Source organism: Monodon monoceros, unplaced genomic scaffold (assembly GCF_005190385.1).
Source record: "Monodon monoceros isolate NGI ecotype Baffin Bay Population unplaced genomic scaffold, NGI_Narwhal_1 Super_Scaffold_6, whole genome shotgun sequence".
NCBI lineage: Eukaryota > Metazoa > Chordata > Mammalia > Artiodactyla > Monodontidae > Monodon > Monodon monoceros.
Genome location: NW_021703783.1, coordinates 74,569,047 through 74,588,169, shown reverse-complemented (window position 1 = coordinate 74,588,169; position 19,123 = coordinate 74,569,047). Strand labels below are relative to the sequence as shown.

General features: G+C 41.9%; 1 protein-coding gene across 2 annotated transcripts in view; it reads right to left on the bottom strand.

Moving 5' to 3' along the window:
- The window catches only part of PLXNC1 (plexin C1), a 142,068-nt gene that overhangs the window by 55,578 nt on the left and 67,367 nt on the right, over positions 1 to 19,123 (bottom strand). For both annotated transcript variants that reach the window (XM_029204686.1, XM_029204687.1), the window contains exons 8-12: positions 18,484 to 18,586; positions 18,242 to 18,343; positions 6,786 to 6,925; positions 2,995 to 3,174; positions 307 to 394 (exon numbers count right to left, since the gene is read on the bottom strand). In XM_029204686.1, the coding sequence (XP_029060519.1) occupies positions 307 to 394; positions 2,995 to 3,174; positions 6,786 to 6,925; positions 18,242 to 18,343; positions 18,484 to 18,586 (613 nt within the window). The remainder of the gene's footprint in view (positions 1 to 306; positions 395 to 2,994; positions 3,175 to 6,785; positions 6,926 to 18,241; positions 18,344 to 18,483; positions 18,587 to 19,123) is intronic.

Here is a 19,123-nt window from a genome sequence, read left to right as displayed (position 1 = left end):
GCATTCTCACACGTACTCACAAACACTGTCTCATCAAGGTGACTTATTACACAGGGAGGAGACGGCAGGTCTTGTCGTATCACCTCTCTTCCCTCTGTGCCACACCTCGAAACTCTCAACTCCAAGTCTGAGGTCTTATTATTTCCATTATAGTACAGATGGTATTTATTATAGATCATGCAACAGGTAAAGCTTATGATAGCACAAAGGCACAGGAACAAAAAATATCCCCCAACATATCTGAGCATGATGAAAACAAAATCATCCTTGAAAATAACTATTATTACAAAGCAGCTGAAGACTTACATTTATGTTTCCTTTTAGCTCGTGTGAAATGATTAAGTTGTCAATTACATCAAAATTTCGACCCATGATGGTTATATTTTGACCACCACTGCAAGGAAAAAAGCAATGAGAGGAGTTTCACAGATTAAACACACAGGCATTTTGCATTTATGAATAAAACCATCAATTTATTCATACTCAATATTAAACTCAGTCATGTTTGAGAGCAAATTAATAAATTTTAATTTCAAACGCACGACAGCTTTAAAAGGCTTTTCATAATACCGATAGTTTTTAAGATACATAAATATAAAAATTCAGGTTGGATCCTGTTTTTATTCTAAGAAAATGTCCAAATTCTTGTATAGAATTTTGAGTTTTGCTGTGTCATGTTTCCACGTATAATTAGATCATCAGCTGTACCTGGAAAAGATTTCACTAAATAGAATTTTGTTTGATTACTGTTTAATCTACATGAAGACTTCAATCTAACAGCTTTCAAAATCAAACTCCCAACCTACCGATTATATTTTATGTAGGGAGACAGGGAATACTTTGGACAAGGTAAAATTATAAATGACATTACAAGTCTAAATTCCTGTTTGGTAAACCACATAGATAACAGTTATGTCCTATCTCTCTGAAACTAAGCCAAATAATTTCACATATTCTTAGCACATAATTGCATTTAAGCAAAGTGGTCATTAGATGTGAAACAAACAGCTGTCCACAGCTCTGGCCACCCTTTCCCGTTCACACAGGTCACTAAGACACTCATTCCAGGGGACAGGAGCCTGGATAGGTCAGCTCCATCGGCCAGCCGAGCCCATGATGACAAGACCAGGAGGTGGGCACGAGCAGGCCAATTTGTGTAGGGCAGAGGGACGACATTAAGCCCTGAACCTTCCAGCCACAAGGCGGAAGAGCTGAGCTGGCCTCACGCCAGCCTGTCACCATTACTAGAAAACCAGGCCAAGTGTGCTCCACCACCGGTCAGACTGCAGAGCCATGTTCTGCCAAGAGACACGGGCTCAGAATGTCACAGGTGACTGGACATTAAGAATCCTCATATTGGGCTTCCCTGGTGGCGCAGTGGTTGAGAGTCCACCTGCCGATGCAGGGGACACGGGTTCGTGCCCCGGTCCGGGAGGATCCCACATGCCGCGGAGCGGCTGGGCCCGTGAGCCATGGCCGCTGAGCCTGCGCGGCCGGAGCCTGTGCTCCGCAACGGGAGAGGCCACAACAAAGAATCCTCTTATTTTACAACAAAGGAGAACACTGGTGGCTCAGAGCACAGCACCCTGGGCCAGACTGCCCCGAGCCTGCAAGCTGTCTGAATGCTCCCCACCTCCGTTTCCTCACTGGCAAAAAGGGCTACTCATAGCGGACCCCTTAGGCCTGTGAGGATTTCCGAGTCAACAGATCCGACACACCAGGCACGTGGGGAGTGCCGCGTCAATGTTTGCTTTTATTTATAGGAAGGATTGAGACCCACGGCAGAGAGTGCCATGCTAGAGCGTTGGTTTGGACATTTCAGCTTTCCTCATGCCACTATTACCGGCAGAATTGAAGTCCCAACACCCAGTACCTCAGCATGTGACTGTATATGGAGATAGGACCCTGAAAGAGGTAAGTAAGGTTAAATGAGGTCATTAGGGTGTGCCCTAATCCAATACGACAGGTGTCCTTATAAAAAAAGGACACAGACAAGCACAGAGAGAGGACCATTGTGAAGGCATAGACAGAGGATGGCCCTCTACCAGCCTAGGAGAGAGGCCTCAGAATAAATTAAGCCTGAAAGCGCCTTGATCTTGGACTTCTAGCTTCCAGAAATTTGATGCAATACATTTCTGTTATTTAGCCATCCAGTCTGTGGCTCTTTGTTATGGCAGCCCTAGCAGCCTAATACATCCACCTCTCACTTCATCTTAAATAGGAATATCAGAAGTGATTTTCTTCTTTTTCTTTTTTTTTTTTTAAAACAAAGCTGCATCTGTAGTTTCACCTAGACAGTACTTTGAAAGTTAGCTTCATGCTGTGTTAGGTGGAGAAACTATCTTTAGGGTTATATTCTAAAATCTGAATGTGAATTTAAATTCAGCTAAGGGGGAGGTTTTTTTGTGTTTTTTTTTTTCTTAATGTAAGAGTCACCTGAAAAGAGTTTCTTTGGAATTTCCATCTCTCACTTAGGGAATATCTTTGAAATGTAGATACTGCTTTGCATTTAGATAGCTCCCAATATTTCCTCAAATCATTCAAAACAGCTTACTCTAAAGGTTATAAATTGAAAGATGTAAGAAAGAAGAAGCTTTGTGTCATAGGCAGGAATGAAATGTAATGAAGAGGGTTATGTATTTGTAACAGAAACCTAGGTTTAGTTACTATAATTGAACAAAAATTTTCAAATGCATAAGGTTTAATACGATCTGAACATAAACCAGAGTCTGAGCAAACATTTTAGCTGTGAGTTTCCCGGCAGCCACAGCTAAGAGTAAAACAAGATGTACTCATAGCGTTTACTGTGACGACGGAAAGCAAGCTGCTTATCAGGTATACCTTTGTTTTCTAAGAATAAATCCTACAGAGGAAATTCTGTGAGGAGAATTTAGATATGACGATTATTTCTATATTTATTTGCGTGAAATCCATGATCTTTATGCATATGACCTTGTTAACCACAACAAGAGAAAAATATGCTCTAGAAAGTACCTGATCCAGGTGGTAGCAGGATATATGAGGGAACAGAGGGGCAGAGCGATATAAGACAAGTATCCCACCGAAGGACAGCTCCCGCCGTCGAACTGGATACACACATCCTTCATTTCTTTTCGGCTTGATGGAAGAGAGAATTTCATATGGGTGTCATTTAGCACGTGGCTAACCTGTATCCTAGAAAGGAGTAGAAAAGAACTCTTCAATGACACGGACCTTAGCACAATTGATTACCCAAGGGGACAGGATATGAATTTCACTTGAACTACAACAGCTCCCAAACTATCGGAACAGCCGCAGGCAACTCCCAATTAGTCAGGGTCCACTTACTCAGTATGGGTATTATCTGGGGGCTGGGTTCCTCTTTCTTTTGTGCATTTTTATGTTTTTATTTGCATTTCGCTTAGAAGTGGGGAAAGAAGGAAACGTAACCATTGCCTTTAAGAGGCCCTAATAGAAAGTGGAACGTGGACTAGGTATTAAAGTATACTAAGGAACTGTCATTAATTTTGTTGAGTATGCTAAGGCTAAGGCTATATGTTAGACATATATACTGAAGTATTGTACTTATGAGTGAAAGGATATGGTGAGATATCCTGGGATATGCTTTTACTTTTTTTTTTTTTTAATTTTTAAAAATTTATTTATTTATTTTTGGCTGCATTGGGTCTTCATCACTGCGCATGGGCTTTCTCTAGCTGCGGCGAGTGGGGGCTACTCTTCATTGCGGTGCGCGGACTTCTCATTGCGGTGGCTTCTCTTGTTGCGGAGCATGGGCTCTAGGCATGCGGGCTTTAATAGTTGTGGCACGCGGGCTCAGTAGTTGTGGCATGCGGGCTCAGTAGTTGTGGCTCATGGGCTGTAGAGCGCAGGCTCAGTAGTTGTGGCGCACGGGCTTAGTTGCTCCACGGCATGTGGGATCTTCCCGGACCAGGGCTCGAACCCGTGTCCCCTGCATTGGCAGGTGGATTCTTAACCACTGCGCCACCAGGGAAGTCCTGGGACATGCTTTTAAAAACTCCAGCCGCCATCCTTCCTTCACTTCCAAAAATACGGAGGAGATAGATGAAACAAAATTGGCAGAATGTTAAGTTCTGAAGCTGGAGGAAGGGTACAGAGAGGTTCGTTACACTCTTTTCTCTTGTGTATGATTGGAAATTTCCATGATGAAAAGCTTGAAAAAAGAGAAGTCCCAGTCAAGCACTGGGGCAGGGGCGTGGTAGAACCCAACCCCAGGCAGAGATGGGGATTCTGCTGTTCAAAGAGCAGAGGGCGCAAAACTAAAGTCCTAAAGTCCATGCCAAGAGCCCAGGGGTCTCAGAATCGATCAGCATCAGAACCAAGCTGCCTCCCGAGGAGCTCCAGACTGGAATTTAGCTGGGACTGTCCTAGGTGCTCCTGAAATCTGCAGAGTGTGCCCTCAACACCTTTCAGCAGTCAAAACAAAGCCTTCTACAACATCCCCTCTGTAACCTGCAGCTTCCTCTGTACATCCCGTCTACAATGAGCCTCTAAAGCGCAAGTCATGAAGATGGGGTTCTGTCTGAATAATGCTCAGTATAATTATGCCACGTGAGAATCTATTATTATTACTTAAAGGCTACGTGCATGATTATCTACTTTAATGCACATAGCCTTTAAGTAGTAATAATAGATTCTAACAATAAGGCAAATTCAAAAAAATTTGAGTCGGTTTGTACTTATACCACCTCAAATTTACATTCTAAGATTTTATATTCAGAGCAAAGCTCTAGGAAATTCATTGTAAAATGGCTGATCATTAATATTCACACTTATTTATCAATTTTTGAAGGAGGCAGAAATATGGGTCCTTCCACTACTATCTTATATTTTTCTCTTCAGAGTAATTAGGCATTAAAAAATACCATAATAAAAGAGTTTTAGGATTATGGCATGAACTCAGATATAGGATTAACTGGGTATTATGTTTACTGCTCATGAACTTGGGTTCACCACACAGATGTGGTTACTGAAATGCTACATGCAGAAAGGTCTCTCTTAGTCATTTAATTTAATAACTGCAGTATCTCAAGACACATTCGGAATTGGAATGAGAGCATAAACAGTCAGAAACACGGTAATGCTAGGAAAAACGACTTATTTTCCAGTGAATTTGATTGCCTTTCAGTGAACACACAGGTGTCTAACTTCACAGATTTTGCTACACAAAATGAAAGATTTTTGCAGGGGGGTATTTAGCCAGGATAAATGGTACAAAAATACCTGGGTCGCATAGATACAGCCACTAATGTGTGCTTGATAATTCTGGTAAATAGCAGAACAGAACAGAGCCCCCAGTGAGCAGCTTTTCCCATCAAAATGACAGACATCCCAAATTTACTGCTAGGAGGGGAAGGGGATGGCAGTTAAATGCAGCCAATGAATTAAAACAGAAAACTCAGTAAATAAGTGTGGCAGATTCAAACACTGTACAAATCTGTTTCAGTAGTTAAGAACCAAAACACCACGCTTCAGTGGATTGTCTTCAGCGCGTTCCCACGATGAGAACAAAGTCAGTATTACACTTCACGTAGATGGCAACATCTTTTACTTCAACTTAGCTCGCAATTATAAACACTAACAAGCAGAAAACTCAAATTATCTATTATGTTATTATTATTAATTTTTTTTTTGCGGTACGCGGGCCTCTCACTGTTGTGGCCTCTCCCGTTGCGGAGCACGGGCTCCGGACGCGCAGGCTCAGCGGCCATGGCTCACGGGCCCAGCCGCTCCGCGGCATGTGGGATCTTCCCAGACCGGGGCACGAACCCGCGTCCCCTGCATCGGCAGGCGGACTCTCAACCACTGCGCCACCAGGGAAGCCCTATTATGTTATTATTATTTTCTCTCTTTTTGTGGGGTAGCATTTGCACAAGAGTGTTACTGAAATACTGAGATTTTCTTCTCTCAAAGTTTCACTGAAAGGATGTGTTAGGGGAAAGAGATCATAGAAATAATGATGTTCAAATGGTACATTGACCAGATATTTGTGTTGGGGTGTTTTGTTTTCCTTCTTCTTTTTCAAATTAATGTATGTTCCACTGAGTTATTATTCGAGCCTGAAACCAATCCAATAAAGAGAAGGCTAAAAAGAATACAATGGGGGCTTCCCTGGGGGCGTAGTGGTTGAGAGTCCGCCTGCCGATGCAGGGGACACGGGTTCGTGCCCCGGTCCGGGAAGACCCCACATGCCGTGGAGCGGCTGGGCCCGTGAGCCATGGCCGCTGAGCCTGCGTGTCTGGAGCCTGTGCTCCGCAACGGGAGAGTCCACAACAGTGAGAGGCGCGCGTAACACAAAAATATAAAAAATAAATAAATAAAAATAAAAAGAATACAATGAATCAGAAAATTTCTTTTTTTCAACTGTAATACATTGAAAGTGTGGTCCTATTTTCCTGTAAAATTCCAAAGTGCTCAACTATTTTTCTAAGTGGATCATCTTCAAAATGATGTTTGCTACTTAAATCACTTGATTTTGTTCATGAAAACAAAACAAGACCCCAAGAGGCGACATCCTGGAATTATTGTATACTGAGATTTTTGGGGTAACATGGGACAGATTCTCCCACAATTAACTTTAAATGTGGTGCTTAAATTATTTCACTTATTGAAATTATGTTATATCAAATATGCAGACTAATTGCCTCAAATTGGCACATGGAAATAAATTAACTATATAAAGATTCTAATCACAGTGCTATTCCTTTGATGTAAGTTTTAGCTTTTCACTACTTTACGAAGAATAAATTACTCATATTTCAACTCACACATCCTTATCACAAGTACTGGTTCCTTTCAGGATCATTGTGATATTCGATGCCTGGGTAAAGTTTGCTCCCGTGACGATCACATTACTTTTCCCTAAGGTTGATATTTTCTGTGGCTCAATGGACTTAATGTAGAAGACCTATTGGAAGGAAAAGATTCAAACACAAGATCAAAGCTAAGAAATGGCACTGTTTGAAAAAATCTGTTTATGTGCTGCAGTTCGAAGAAATCACTGGGAAATTACAACATTTTGCAAACACAAGCAGACAGTGTTTAATGAAATCAGTGAATTCAAGGGAGAGGGCTGAAGACTCATGTCTCTCAACATGCGACAGCATGAGGTCAAACCAATTAGTCTTTGTCTCACAAGACAGTTGAAAATACAGTTGAAGAGTCTGACATTCTGTCTGAAGAGTGAGCTATCACTAGAGTCTCAAAAATGCTCGCTGCCTTCCAGCCTCTGCAGGCTCACAACATAGCAAAAAATGAAGGGGAAGACGAGCAGTCCACTGACTGTAAGTCAGCACCAGACTCATCACTAAGTTGGAATAAATGTCATTCTGGATAAATTTAATTCCCAAGAACGCAGTTCCTAGTTTTTGTTTGTTTCAGTAGGCTATTTGAATCAAGGAGTATACTGCAGCGAAAAAAAAAATCTCAAGAAATCAACCTAAGTCACCTAATATCAAGTAGTTGCATGCCTAAACCACTGGGGCCAACCATTTCCATTCTATGGTTTGCAGATACCATCTTCTCTTTGGTACCCATTACAAGCTTTATCAGGCCTTTCTTTATCAAGAAAGTCTCCCTTGGAATCCCTCATAACTGGGGCCCCATCTCATGTAGATTTATGCACCTTACTTCTCTATTTGCAACGTTTAATCAAATTCTCCTTTTTAAAAAGCCCTCTATTTGATGGCAAGAATCATTTTCCCTTTCAAAGACAAAACAATCCTGATTTCTTTCACTTTTCTCTACAGATGCCACTGTCTATCTTTCTGATCATTTAGTAGTTGTTTTGTAGACCATTTCCAGAAAGTCTATGTTCTTCTACAATATGGACCAAACAGGACAAGATTCTAAGATTCTAGCCAATATAAAGCTCAGCAGATCTTTAGCATGAGTGAATTTTCATACTCACACTCTTGATATTTGAAAATGACCCCCAGGTCCAGAGATGCTTAATCATGTGAAATTTGGCTTAAATCATAAACACAGAGTGTATCCACTTAGAGGATAAAGTCTAGGAGGAAGCCACTTAAGGCACTGGGGGAGCTTTAGTCACATCCAGCACCTGCCTACCACCTGCTTCTTCAAGCAGCCCAGGGTCCTTTGCTCCTTTGTATGTATAATGCTCATCACGACGGACTTGCTGCACGGCTGGGGCTGCCCATCCTGCTGAAAGGATGTTTTATCATTCTGTTCCTTGAGAAACCCAGGTGCTATATGGTAAAGCAGTCACCATCACTCATTATCACTATGGATCGGTTTTGCAGATTGAGGTAAATTCATTGTTTATGTCATCACAGTAATGATGTAATACGACAGAGAATTGATTTCAGTGGCAGAATTTATTTTAATCACTTTTTTGTAAAGGACTTGAGCCCCGTATTTATAGAATCACGAAGGGCCCGAAAGGGTCACTTTAATTATGGTGTTAGAGTTGACTGCATTTTATGGGGGAAATTATCTGCAAGAGTGGTACTTGGAATGGGGGGGATTAGCGAAGACTTCAAGATAAATCCCTTGCAAATGCCAAGTGTGTGTTGGATAGCAAAAGGCTTACTCTTTGCTCTGACATGATGACAGCTAAGTGAACAGGTATTTGTTAAACACCTACAGGATCCCTAGGACAGCGCTAGGTGTTGTGGAGGACACACAACCTCTGCGTGCACTAGATCAGGGGTGGGCAAACTCCTGGATTTGCCTGGAGCAAATCAAATTCAGTCCGTTGCTCGTTCTTGTACAGCCTATGAAAAAACTGTCAAAAGAAGAATAATATTCCATGACATGTGTAAACACATGAAATTCAAATTTCAGTGTCCATAAATAAAGTTTTTTTGGAACAGAGCCACGCCCGTCATTTATGCACTGTCTGTCACTGCTTTTGTACTACAACGGCAGAGCTGAGTCTCTGCGACAGAGATCATGTGGTTTGCAAAGCCTAAAATATTAACTGTCTGGCTCTTTGAAGAAAAAAATCTTGCCAACCCCTGTACTAGAGGATCCACTGTCTTCTTAGGGAGGCAAGAGGCTTTATGTTAAACCTCAATGCAGACTCACATTTATATCCAAGTCAGCTATGATTCTCAGGTTTCTTTGAAGATAGCCCTTCTCACTTCTTAGACTGTTGATGTCTGCTCACGCAAAATTTCAAACATGCCCAGTAAATGCTACTTCTTTGCTCTCATGAGAGGCTAAAGAGAGCCTTATAACTAACCTAAAACAGATTTTCTAAAGGGGATTATATTTTGCTCCTTAAACGGCTCTACAAATACCATCAGAGGACCCGCCACGTCATCTCATTAACTTTTTAAAAATAAATTTATTTATTTAATTTATGTATTTTTGGCTGTGTTGGGTCTTTGTTGCTGCACGTGGGCTTTCTCTAGTTGCGGCGAGCGGGGGCTACTCTTTGTTGAGGTGCGTGGGCTTCTAACTGCAGTGGCTTCTCGTTGCGGAGCACGGGCTCTAGGCTCATGGGCTTCAGTAGTTGTGGCACGTGGGCTCAGTAGTTGTGGCTCGCAGGCTCTAGAGCCCAGGCTCAGTAGTTGTGGCACACGGGCTTAGTTGCTCTGCGGCATGTGGGATCTTCCCGGACCAGGGCTCTAACCTGTGTCCCCTGCATTGGCAGGTGGATTCCTAACCACTGCACCACCAGGGAAGCCCCACGCCTCATTAACTTTTTATTTCCTCTTGGGTAGAGACAGCTACTTCAAAAGGATTTGGTTTTAAAACCTTATTGTTTCGAGAAGTTTCCACTGGCTGTCTAGGATGGGATCCAGCCCTGACCTATCTCATGAAAGCGGATGCTTCTTGTCTGCTTGCAAAGAGGGTCAGATTAGTTGTCCTTTGCTTGCTTGGAGAACCTCTTTTAATCTTAATAAGTGCATTAAAGAGCTACCAAGAGGATCTCATTAAATAAACAGCACAGGTATACAAGGAGAAAAACAAACAAACAGGGTTCTTATATGGCTGTACTACCTGGCTACAACAAGTCTTAGGAATAAAACATTTTCTATTTTTACTGATAAATATCCTTTTAAAATCTATTACAGACAAAAGGCCAAGAATGATCTCTCCACACACTCAACATTTTAGATCTATTTCTGTATTTTAATCAAAAATTAATTCACAACCCGAAATGAAGTAGCAGGTCCCATAAGCTGACACATACAAGGGGTTAATTTAAAAACATAATCTAGCTTGATACAAAGAGATAATTCCTTACAGCCCTACAGTGAAATTCCTCCCTCATCCTATGTCCGAGGATTTCCATTTATTTATCAAATCAAAATACCATTGGCTGTAACCCTTATCGCCCTGAGTTGCCCAGCAATTAACCTCAGAATAGTCCACTTCCTGTCAGTTACATTTTAAAGACTTAAGAGTTATTTTTAAACGGCTGCACAATTTAAAATCATTTCATCAAATACTATGAGCTCTGGTTGCTCACAAGTTTAAATCACTCCCTGTTTGGTATAAAAAAGCACATTAGAAACTGGCTAACTAGGTAATTACAGAATAGCCAGTTATTTTTATTTATTTTTAAAAAACAAAGTCATTATAAGACACTGGAAATAGCACAACCACTAAGAACTAGTTATCTTTGGAAAGGTCTAAGAGGATTACTCCTGACAGTAAGAGCACTTTTTGTGAAGTCTGACGTCAACACAATTCAAATTACCATGACATTAATGGAGAAACTACCACGATGATTGAAAAGAATGTACCTCGGAAAGAGGTACATTAGGAAGGCTCAGTTTATTAAGACCAAATTGTACTCTCTTATTCTGTTTCTTAAAAAAAAAAATCGGAATATAGCAAAGCTCTCTATAGCCCTGGACCTGAATCAACACTCAGTAAAACATCTCTCAGATTTTCACTTGCGAAATTAGTTCAAACGGGACCGGATAAAAAGTCACATGAATTCAAAACCAGCTGGAAATCTGAAACCAAAGGACATTAGAGAGATGAAAGGTAGCACAACTAATTAAAGGAAAGTGTCCTGTAGGGCCCTACAGGGGTATTCGGTTCAGAATTATTTAACATCTTTATTAATGACCGAAAAGGATGGAAGTAATATATTAATGAAATGTATAAATTGAGAAGAGTGGTAACCAGCAGTGGAGATGGTAAAGTGTAAAAGGAGGTGAGACGTGGAAAGAAAACAGCAAAATACAATCCCGCCGAGGAAAAATGAAAGCGTTAAATAGAACGAAAAGGTTGTGTCCATCCACTGCTCGGCCCCCAGGTGAATGCCCCTTGGTGGGGGCCCCTGGGACAGGTCCTTGGGAGACTGGAATGTAACTTGGTCCCAGGAATTGTCAAGAGTTAGAATGCCAACTGAGATGGACCTGGAGACTTCTAAGAAGGTGACAGACCAAGGCCCTGTGCAGAGAGATTAAGGCTTGCTTCTGTGACCTGGGGGACTTGAAGGTGAGGCTGCCGAGGCCAGTTTATAAAGTAGTTACTCTTCGTCACTGAACTTCCCGAATGGGACTCCTGAGACCCGGACGGGGTGCCCAGGACTCTGTGACCAGGGAGGGTAGCGTCTCCCCTCTAGCAGAGACCCCACCACTCAAACCCCACCCCCTTGCTGAGTTTCAACTTCACCGTGAGACTCTTGCCATTCCCCTCTCCTGAAGGCCTCAGTTTCCCATCTGAAGGCTCTTCTGCTCTCCCCGTCTTGGAAAAGATGCCAGCCTTGCCTGGGTCCAACTTCTTCACGCTGACTGTGCCCCAGCCTACCCCCTCGTCCCAAGGCTTCAATGCGAATGCACCCCCCTGACAGCCTGCCCAGGCCATGGATGGGGCAGGCCGTGCCAGCCTAATGCCAAGAGAAGAAGTCCCTTCCAGACTGACTTCTATCATCAATACTACACTGAGGTCACACAATGTAGAGCAGTGATTAAAGCTGTGGGCCCTGGAGTCAGATTGCCTGGGTTCAAATCTCATGTCTATCATTTACTACCTACTGACCCTGTGCAAGTCAACATTTGTCTATCAAATGGGGAAAACAGGTCCATTGTGAGGCTCAAATAAAGAGGCACTTTGAGCTCAGGATATAGCATAGGCTGCACAAATACAGGTCACCGCTACTCAATTTAGCACATTCTGGAATTCCTGTGCATAACTTTTTCTGCTGTGCACACTCAGATGCTTCATGAAAATGAATCTTACTTCCCTTAAAATACTGTAAGTTCTACAACGCAAACTCCAAAGGGCACACACTTTGCCTACCTGCCCAGCACATAGTAGGTGTTTAATAAACACTTTTTGAATGAATGAATGAACGAATGAGTGAATAAAGGAGCAATTGGCCATGAACCCCACGGCACCCAGCACAGAGCTAGGCTCACAGAAGCTACTCAACAAGGTACATAATAAAGTTGATTTCATTTTCAAGGCAAGGACCCTGAAAGAGGTGATTTGGATTGCTTGTGAGAAGTTAAAATGCAATCAAAAGTGACGGAGGAAGAGAAGTCACAAGGAAGAGAAAGAACATGAATTCTCCGAGAGCAGGAGAACATGGTTTTGTATGGTGTATTTCTACCCGGCGGTGATAAGCGTAACAAATATTAGAACAACATCATATCATAGATCTCCACAACCTTTCCTTGACAACAGGAAAGAAGAGCAGCCACCTCTTCTCTCAGCAGGTGGAGGCACCAGATATAAGATTGTTCCGAAAAGGAAGGAAAAGAGGTTAGGGCAGGGCAACAGGGCCAACCGTCTCTGACAGAGACTGGCCCTTACAGCTGAAAATACTTCCCATCCAAAGGGCAAATGTAGATTTTTGAGTTATTATCCCTGTTCTGGTGATGCTTTTCCTAACGCAGCCCCCTGGTACATGACAATACGTGCTTTTAGGTCACAGTCAAGGGATGGGTCATAGGGTCATGAAACAGTGTGAGGGCAACAGGGCATAACAGGGGTTGAGCCAGAAACCCTCTCTCATACATGCCACATCCATGGATGAGCAAATTCATGCACTAAAAAAGAATGTCTTGAAGAGCACTGTACTTGGTATAGGCTCCAGGGTCATTTCAATCTTGTGTTTTTTTTGCGGTACGCGGGCCTCTCACTGTTGTGGCCTCTCCCATTGCGGAGCACAGGCTCTGGACGTGCAGGCTCAGCGGCCATGGCTCACGGGCCCAGCCGCTCCGCGGCATATGGGATCTTCCCGGACCGGGGCACGAACCCGTGTCCCCTGCATCAGCAGGCGGACTCTCAACCACTGCGCCACCAGGGAAGCCCTCAATCTTGTTTTGTCCCATAATTTCCTGCATCCTTCTGCTCCAGCCAAATCGAATCACTTAGGGTCTCCCGTAATGGGTACCCTGGAATTTTCTGGTGACCCACTATGCTTTTGCAGTGCTAGCCCCTCTGCTTAGAAGACCCACTCCTCTGTCTCCATGCGTCTCTTCCCTCAACTACTGGCTGAAATGCCATCTTGTGTCAATCCATCCATCCATCCATCAAAGACTTATCCAACCACACTGATTAAGCGCTTTTACCTGCCAGGCACTGGGTTTAAATAATCAGGAATGACTAAGCCAAGGCCCCAGGCACAGAGAGGTTCTCTGGGTTTGTATACTGCCTGGTACCTTCCCTAGGTTAATATTTTTTTATATTGTATTCTTATCTATGTGCTCATGTACATATAAGATTCTTGAGACTGAGGACAAGATATGTGCCCCCCCCCTCGTGGTATCCACGGAGTTCAGTGTAATGGTATCTACTAGGTGCTTGATAAACACCTGCAGAGAGAATCAACCCTAGCTCAGCATCAGGAAGCCCAAGACTATATCTGTACCATTCACATTTCGCGTCCCCATGCCTGGCACATAGGAAGCACTCAGTATGTATGTGATGTGGACGATGCACTGAATGAAAGCCCTCGATGCTTCTCTGCTAGGAATAGAGTGTTCAGTGCTTCATTCAAGGCCAGCATGAGAATCAAACTGGAAACCTGGATTTACACATTCCGCATGATAATGAGAAGACAGCAGTGTCTCACAAAGCATGAGAAATCCCTCCGGAGACAAATACTACTCCACTCCCTATTAACCAAAACTGAGTTTCTCAACTGAGTCATGTATTTAAAGAAAACATTTCAGTATCAACACGATGTCTTTCTCCAATATGACATTGCTTATATGTGGAATCTTAAAAAATGGTACAAATGAACCTATTTCCAGAACAGAAATAGAGTCACAGATGTAGAAAACAAACCTATGGTTACCAATGGGGAAAGCGGGGGAGGGGGGGGTGAATTGGGAGATTGGGATTGACATATACACACTGCTATACATTGGGTTGGCCAAAAAGTTCGTTCAGGTTTTGTTCTCCGTAAGATGTTACAGAAAAACCCGAACAAACCTTTTGGCCAACCCAATATAAAATAAGGACCTTCTGTACAGCACAGGGAACTCTACTCAATACTCTGTAATGACCTATATGGGAAAAGAGTTTTAAAAAGAGTGGATATAAGTATATGTATAACTGATTCATTTGTTGTACAGCAGAAACTAACACATCATTGTAAATCAACTCTACTCCAATGAAAATTAATTAAAAATAAAAGATGTCTTTCTACAAAGGTCATTCACAGAGAAGCACTGAAGACAGGTCTGGGCTTTGTTCATTACCGCCGCCTCCTGCTCCCTTGGTGGCCCCAGTTCTTTTAACCACATAGTGTCAAAAGGTTCCGTAAGACACAATACAGGAAACCAGGATGCTGTGACCTTACTTTTCCCTTTAAAATAAAAATGTAAAAAGTCATTGTCTGAACCACGACTTAGCGATAGAAAGGAAGACACTATTGATGCATAAAAGAACTGGATGGGGCTTCCCTGGTGGCGCAGTGGTTAAGAATCTGCCTGCCAATGCAAGGGACACGGGTTCGAGCCCTGGTCTGGGAAGATCCCACATGCCACGGAGCAACTAAGCCCATGTACCACAGCTACTGAGCCTGCGCTCTAGAGCCCACGAGCCATAACTACTGAGCCCGCGAACCACAACTACCAAAGCCTGCGTGCCTAGAGCCCGTGCTCCGCAACAAGAGAAGCCACTGCAATGAGAAGCCCACGCACTGCAACGAAGAGTAGCTCCCGCTCGCCACAACCAGAGAAAGTCCGTGCACAGCAACGAAGACCCAACACAGCCAAAAGTAAAATAAATTTAAAAAATTAAAAAAAAAAGAACTGGATGAATTTCCAGAGAATTATGTTGAGTTAAAAAGGCCAATCCCCAAAGGGTACCTCTGGGTGATACCATTTGTTTAAAGTCTTTGACATGATAAAATTATAGAAATGGAGAATAGATTAGTGGTAGCCAGGGGTCAGAAATAGAGAGTGGGAGGGAGGAAGTGGGTGTGACTATAGACAGGCAACGTGGGGGAGACTTGAGGTGACAGGGCTGTTCTGGATCTTGACTGTTGTCACTGTCAATATCCTGGTTGTGATATTGTGCTATTGTTTTGCAAGATGTTACTATTGGGGGAAACTGGGTAAAAGATATATGAGATCTCTCTGTATTATTTTCTCACAACTACATGTGAATCTACAGTTACCTCAAAATAAATTATTTTTCTCCCAAAACAATCATGAAAAAGAAGAACAAAGTTGAAGGACTCACACTTTCTGATTTCAAAACTTATTACAAAACAGTGTCTTATTACAAAATAGAACAGACATATAGACCAACGGAATAGGATATATAGCATAGAAGTAAACTGTTGCATATACAGTCAAATGATTTTTGATAAGGGTGCCAAGAATATTTAATGGGGGAAAGGACAGTTTTTTTCAACAAACAGTCTTGGGAAAACTGGATACCCACACAGAAATGAAGTTGGATCTTTACCTTACACCATATATGAAAATTAACTCAGAATGGATCAAAGACCTAAATATAAGGGTTAAAACTATAGAACTCTTAGAATAAGAGCTTTATGACATCGGATTTGGCAATGATTTCTTGGATATGACACCCAAAGCACAGGCAAGAAAATAAAAAAATAAACTGCACTTCAATAAAATTAAAAACCTCTCTGCATCAAAGGATACAATCAACAGAGTGAAAAGGCAGCTTATGGAATAGGAGAAAATATTTGCAAATCATGTATCTGATATGAGGTTGATATCTAAAATATATAAAGACCTCCTACAATTCAACAGCAACAAAAAAACCTGATTATAAAATGGACAAAACGCTTGAATAGACATTTCTCCATAGAAAAGATGGCACACAAATGGCCAATAAGCACACGAAAAGAGTCTCAATATCACGAATCAGTAGGGAAATGCAAATCAAAACCACAAGAGAATACCACCTTATACCCATTTAAGACGGATACTATAAAAAAACGAAAACAGCAAAGTGCTGGAAAGAACGTGGAACGCTCATACGCTGTTGGTGGGCATGTAAAACATCAGAGCAATAAGGAAAACAGAATGGTGTTCCTCAAAAAATTAAAAATAGTATTACCATATGATCCAGCAACTCCACTTCTGGGTACCTACCCAAAAGAACTGAAACAGGGTCTTGAAGAGGTGTTTGTACACACCTGTTTATAGCAGTATGAGTTACAATAGCCAAAAGCTGGATGCGACTCAAGTGTCCATCAGTGGATGACTGGATAAACAAATGTAATATATACAAAAAAATGGAACATTATTCAGCCTTAAAGGACATTCTGACCCATGCTACAATATGGATGAACCTTGAAGACATTATGTTAAGTGAAATAAGCCAGTCACAAAAAAGACAAATCCTGTTTGATTCCACTTAACTGAGGTACCTAGAGCAGTCAAATTCATAGAGACAGAAAGTAGAATGGTAGCTGCCAGGGCTGGGAGAAGAGAAAATGAGGAGTTATTGTTTAATGGGTACGAGGTTTCAGTTTTGCAAGATGAAACATGTTCTGAAGATGGATGGTGGTGATGGTTGCTCGACAATGTGAATGTACTTAACTCTACTGAACTTGTACACTTAAATATGGTAAATTTTATGTTATGTGTATTTTACCGAGATTTTAAAAAAACAACTGAAACAACAACAAAAGAGAAGTTTAATTTTTTTTAAAAGCCACTGCCTTTCTGATTCAAACACCTGTCATTATGCCTTAGTTTCATAAACCAATGGGAAGAGAAATGCGGCTCATCACTTAATAAAACCTCAAAGACTTTAATAAAAGTCTGAAGATACTGGCACACCAAGCTTTTCTAATGCCTTTAATTAACTTCATAATCCATTTTGATTCACATTCCCTTTGCTTGTTACTAAGTTCACCTAAAGTTACTCTCAACTTTTTGGTAGTGATTAAAAATGTGCTACTTATTTATATTGGCACCTGACCTTAAGTAGCAGCAAATGGATACATCAAAGCCACAGATTAGCCAAGAAATAGAAAACTGAGCCTTTAAGAACAAAACATGTTACTGTTTTTAATTTGTCTGCTCCCACTAGACCCAAGGTTAATGAGAACAAGAACTTGTCCTTTTTTGTTTTTCACCACATAGTAGATGCTCAATTAACTTCCATCAAATGAATGAAGTCAGCATTTGTGTACTAAATGCATCTACCTGGAAATGTTTACATGGTCATGTTCTCTCTTTTCAAACACATCTGTCAGTTGAGCTTGGGGATTTACTGTGAAGAAAATAAGAGGAATTTCCAAAGAAATTTCATGGAAAGTATTTTTCCATGAAAAACAGTTTTGAGAAGTGAAGAGAAATGTGTATTTATTACATAGACACAACTCTTTGTTTTGACATTATTGACTACTGGTTAGATCATCTCTGCAAAGAAAAATAATCCAAAGAGATTCGTTTATATATTTTGCATAGACACGCCTAGCCCTCACATACCCCGCCCTCCCCCCAAAATGCAATCATAACATGTGGTTAAACACTGAAATCCCCTCAGTGCTGTGTGCTCTATACTTCCTTCTAACTCTCCCTGAGAGCCACGAAGTCAGATTTAAAATTTTACTTTTACCGGGCCTTCATTTTTCATAATTACAGATTTTTAATTTATTTTATGCGAGTGTGCAACTTCTGATGTATTGAGCCAATTAAATGCTACTTGGTTAAAAACCAAAGGTAAAAAAGGGAATTTGGGTAGAAAGTAAAATAGGGAATTTTTAAAAGGAACCCAAAGTAGCAGGAGATGTTACTGCCATTCAAAGGGGGATTTTCCCATTATCGATATGAAAACAGGGTCTGACCTGCAAGCCCTGGGTGGTTCCGTTACTTGTCTTCTCCTTGAATCTTCCTCCTCCTGCTGTCTTGGGTGGGGCCCATTTCTCAAAAGCCACTGGACAGAGGTCCTGAAATGAAGAATATCCCTTCAACATCCGAACTGGTGGAAATTCGAAGTTTGAAATAAAGGCAAAAGACAGGCTGGGGCTAGGTGGTCACAAATATTTACTTTTGGTTAAACCCTGTAATACTGAAAATGTCACCTTACCTGGTTCCTCTTGTAATCAGAAGGGTCGCAAGCTGTGAAGGGATGGATACATTTTCCCTCACTTTCACACCAAGCACAGCCAGTTCCAATACATACTGGGCATCTGGCAACACAGAAAACCAACTTAATTCCCGCATTTTTAGGAAAACGTTCATATCCTAGAATTTCCCTCTGTGATGCTGCATGCGAGCATTTAAAAGAAAAAAAAGAATCCCTGGATAGACTGTGATGCACCCAGGGGAGAGAGGACAGTCCTTTGGGGCTAGGGATATAGTACTGACTTTATGCCCTGCTCTGGGCAGCCCTCGGGGCTGATGGACCATCATTACACTTGCTGGGGGGTTGCCATGGAAACCTGAAGCTGGGGTCACCGGGTATGTCAGTAGATAACAGGAACCCACTGAATCTGTTTCTGAATCCAGTTCTGCTATTTGTCTACCTTCAGGTAAGTTTCCCTCTGGAGACTGATCTCCCCCAGCCCCCCCATAAACCCACCCTTACTCACTGGAGCAGAAACACTGCCAAATGCCTGGAGGACAGGAAACTAAAAGTGCTACCTGGCGAGCAGAGAAAACAGGGTGCCAGTGTTTGCTTTTTAATCAAATTAAGGAAGAACTGTGTCTACTAATCAAACAACCAT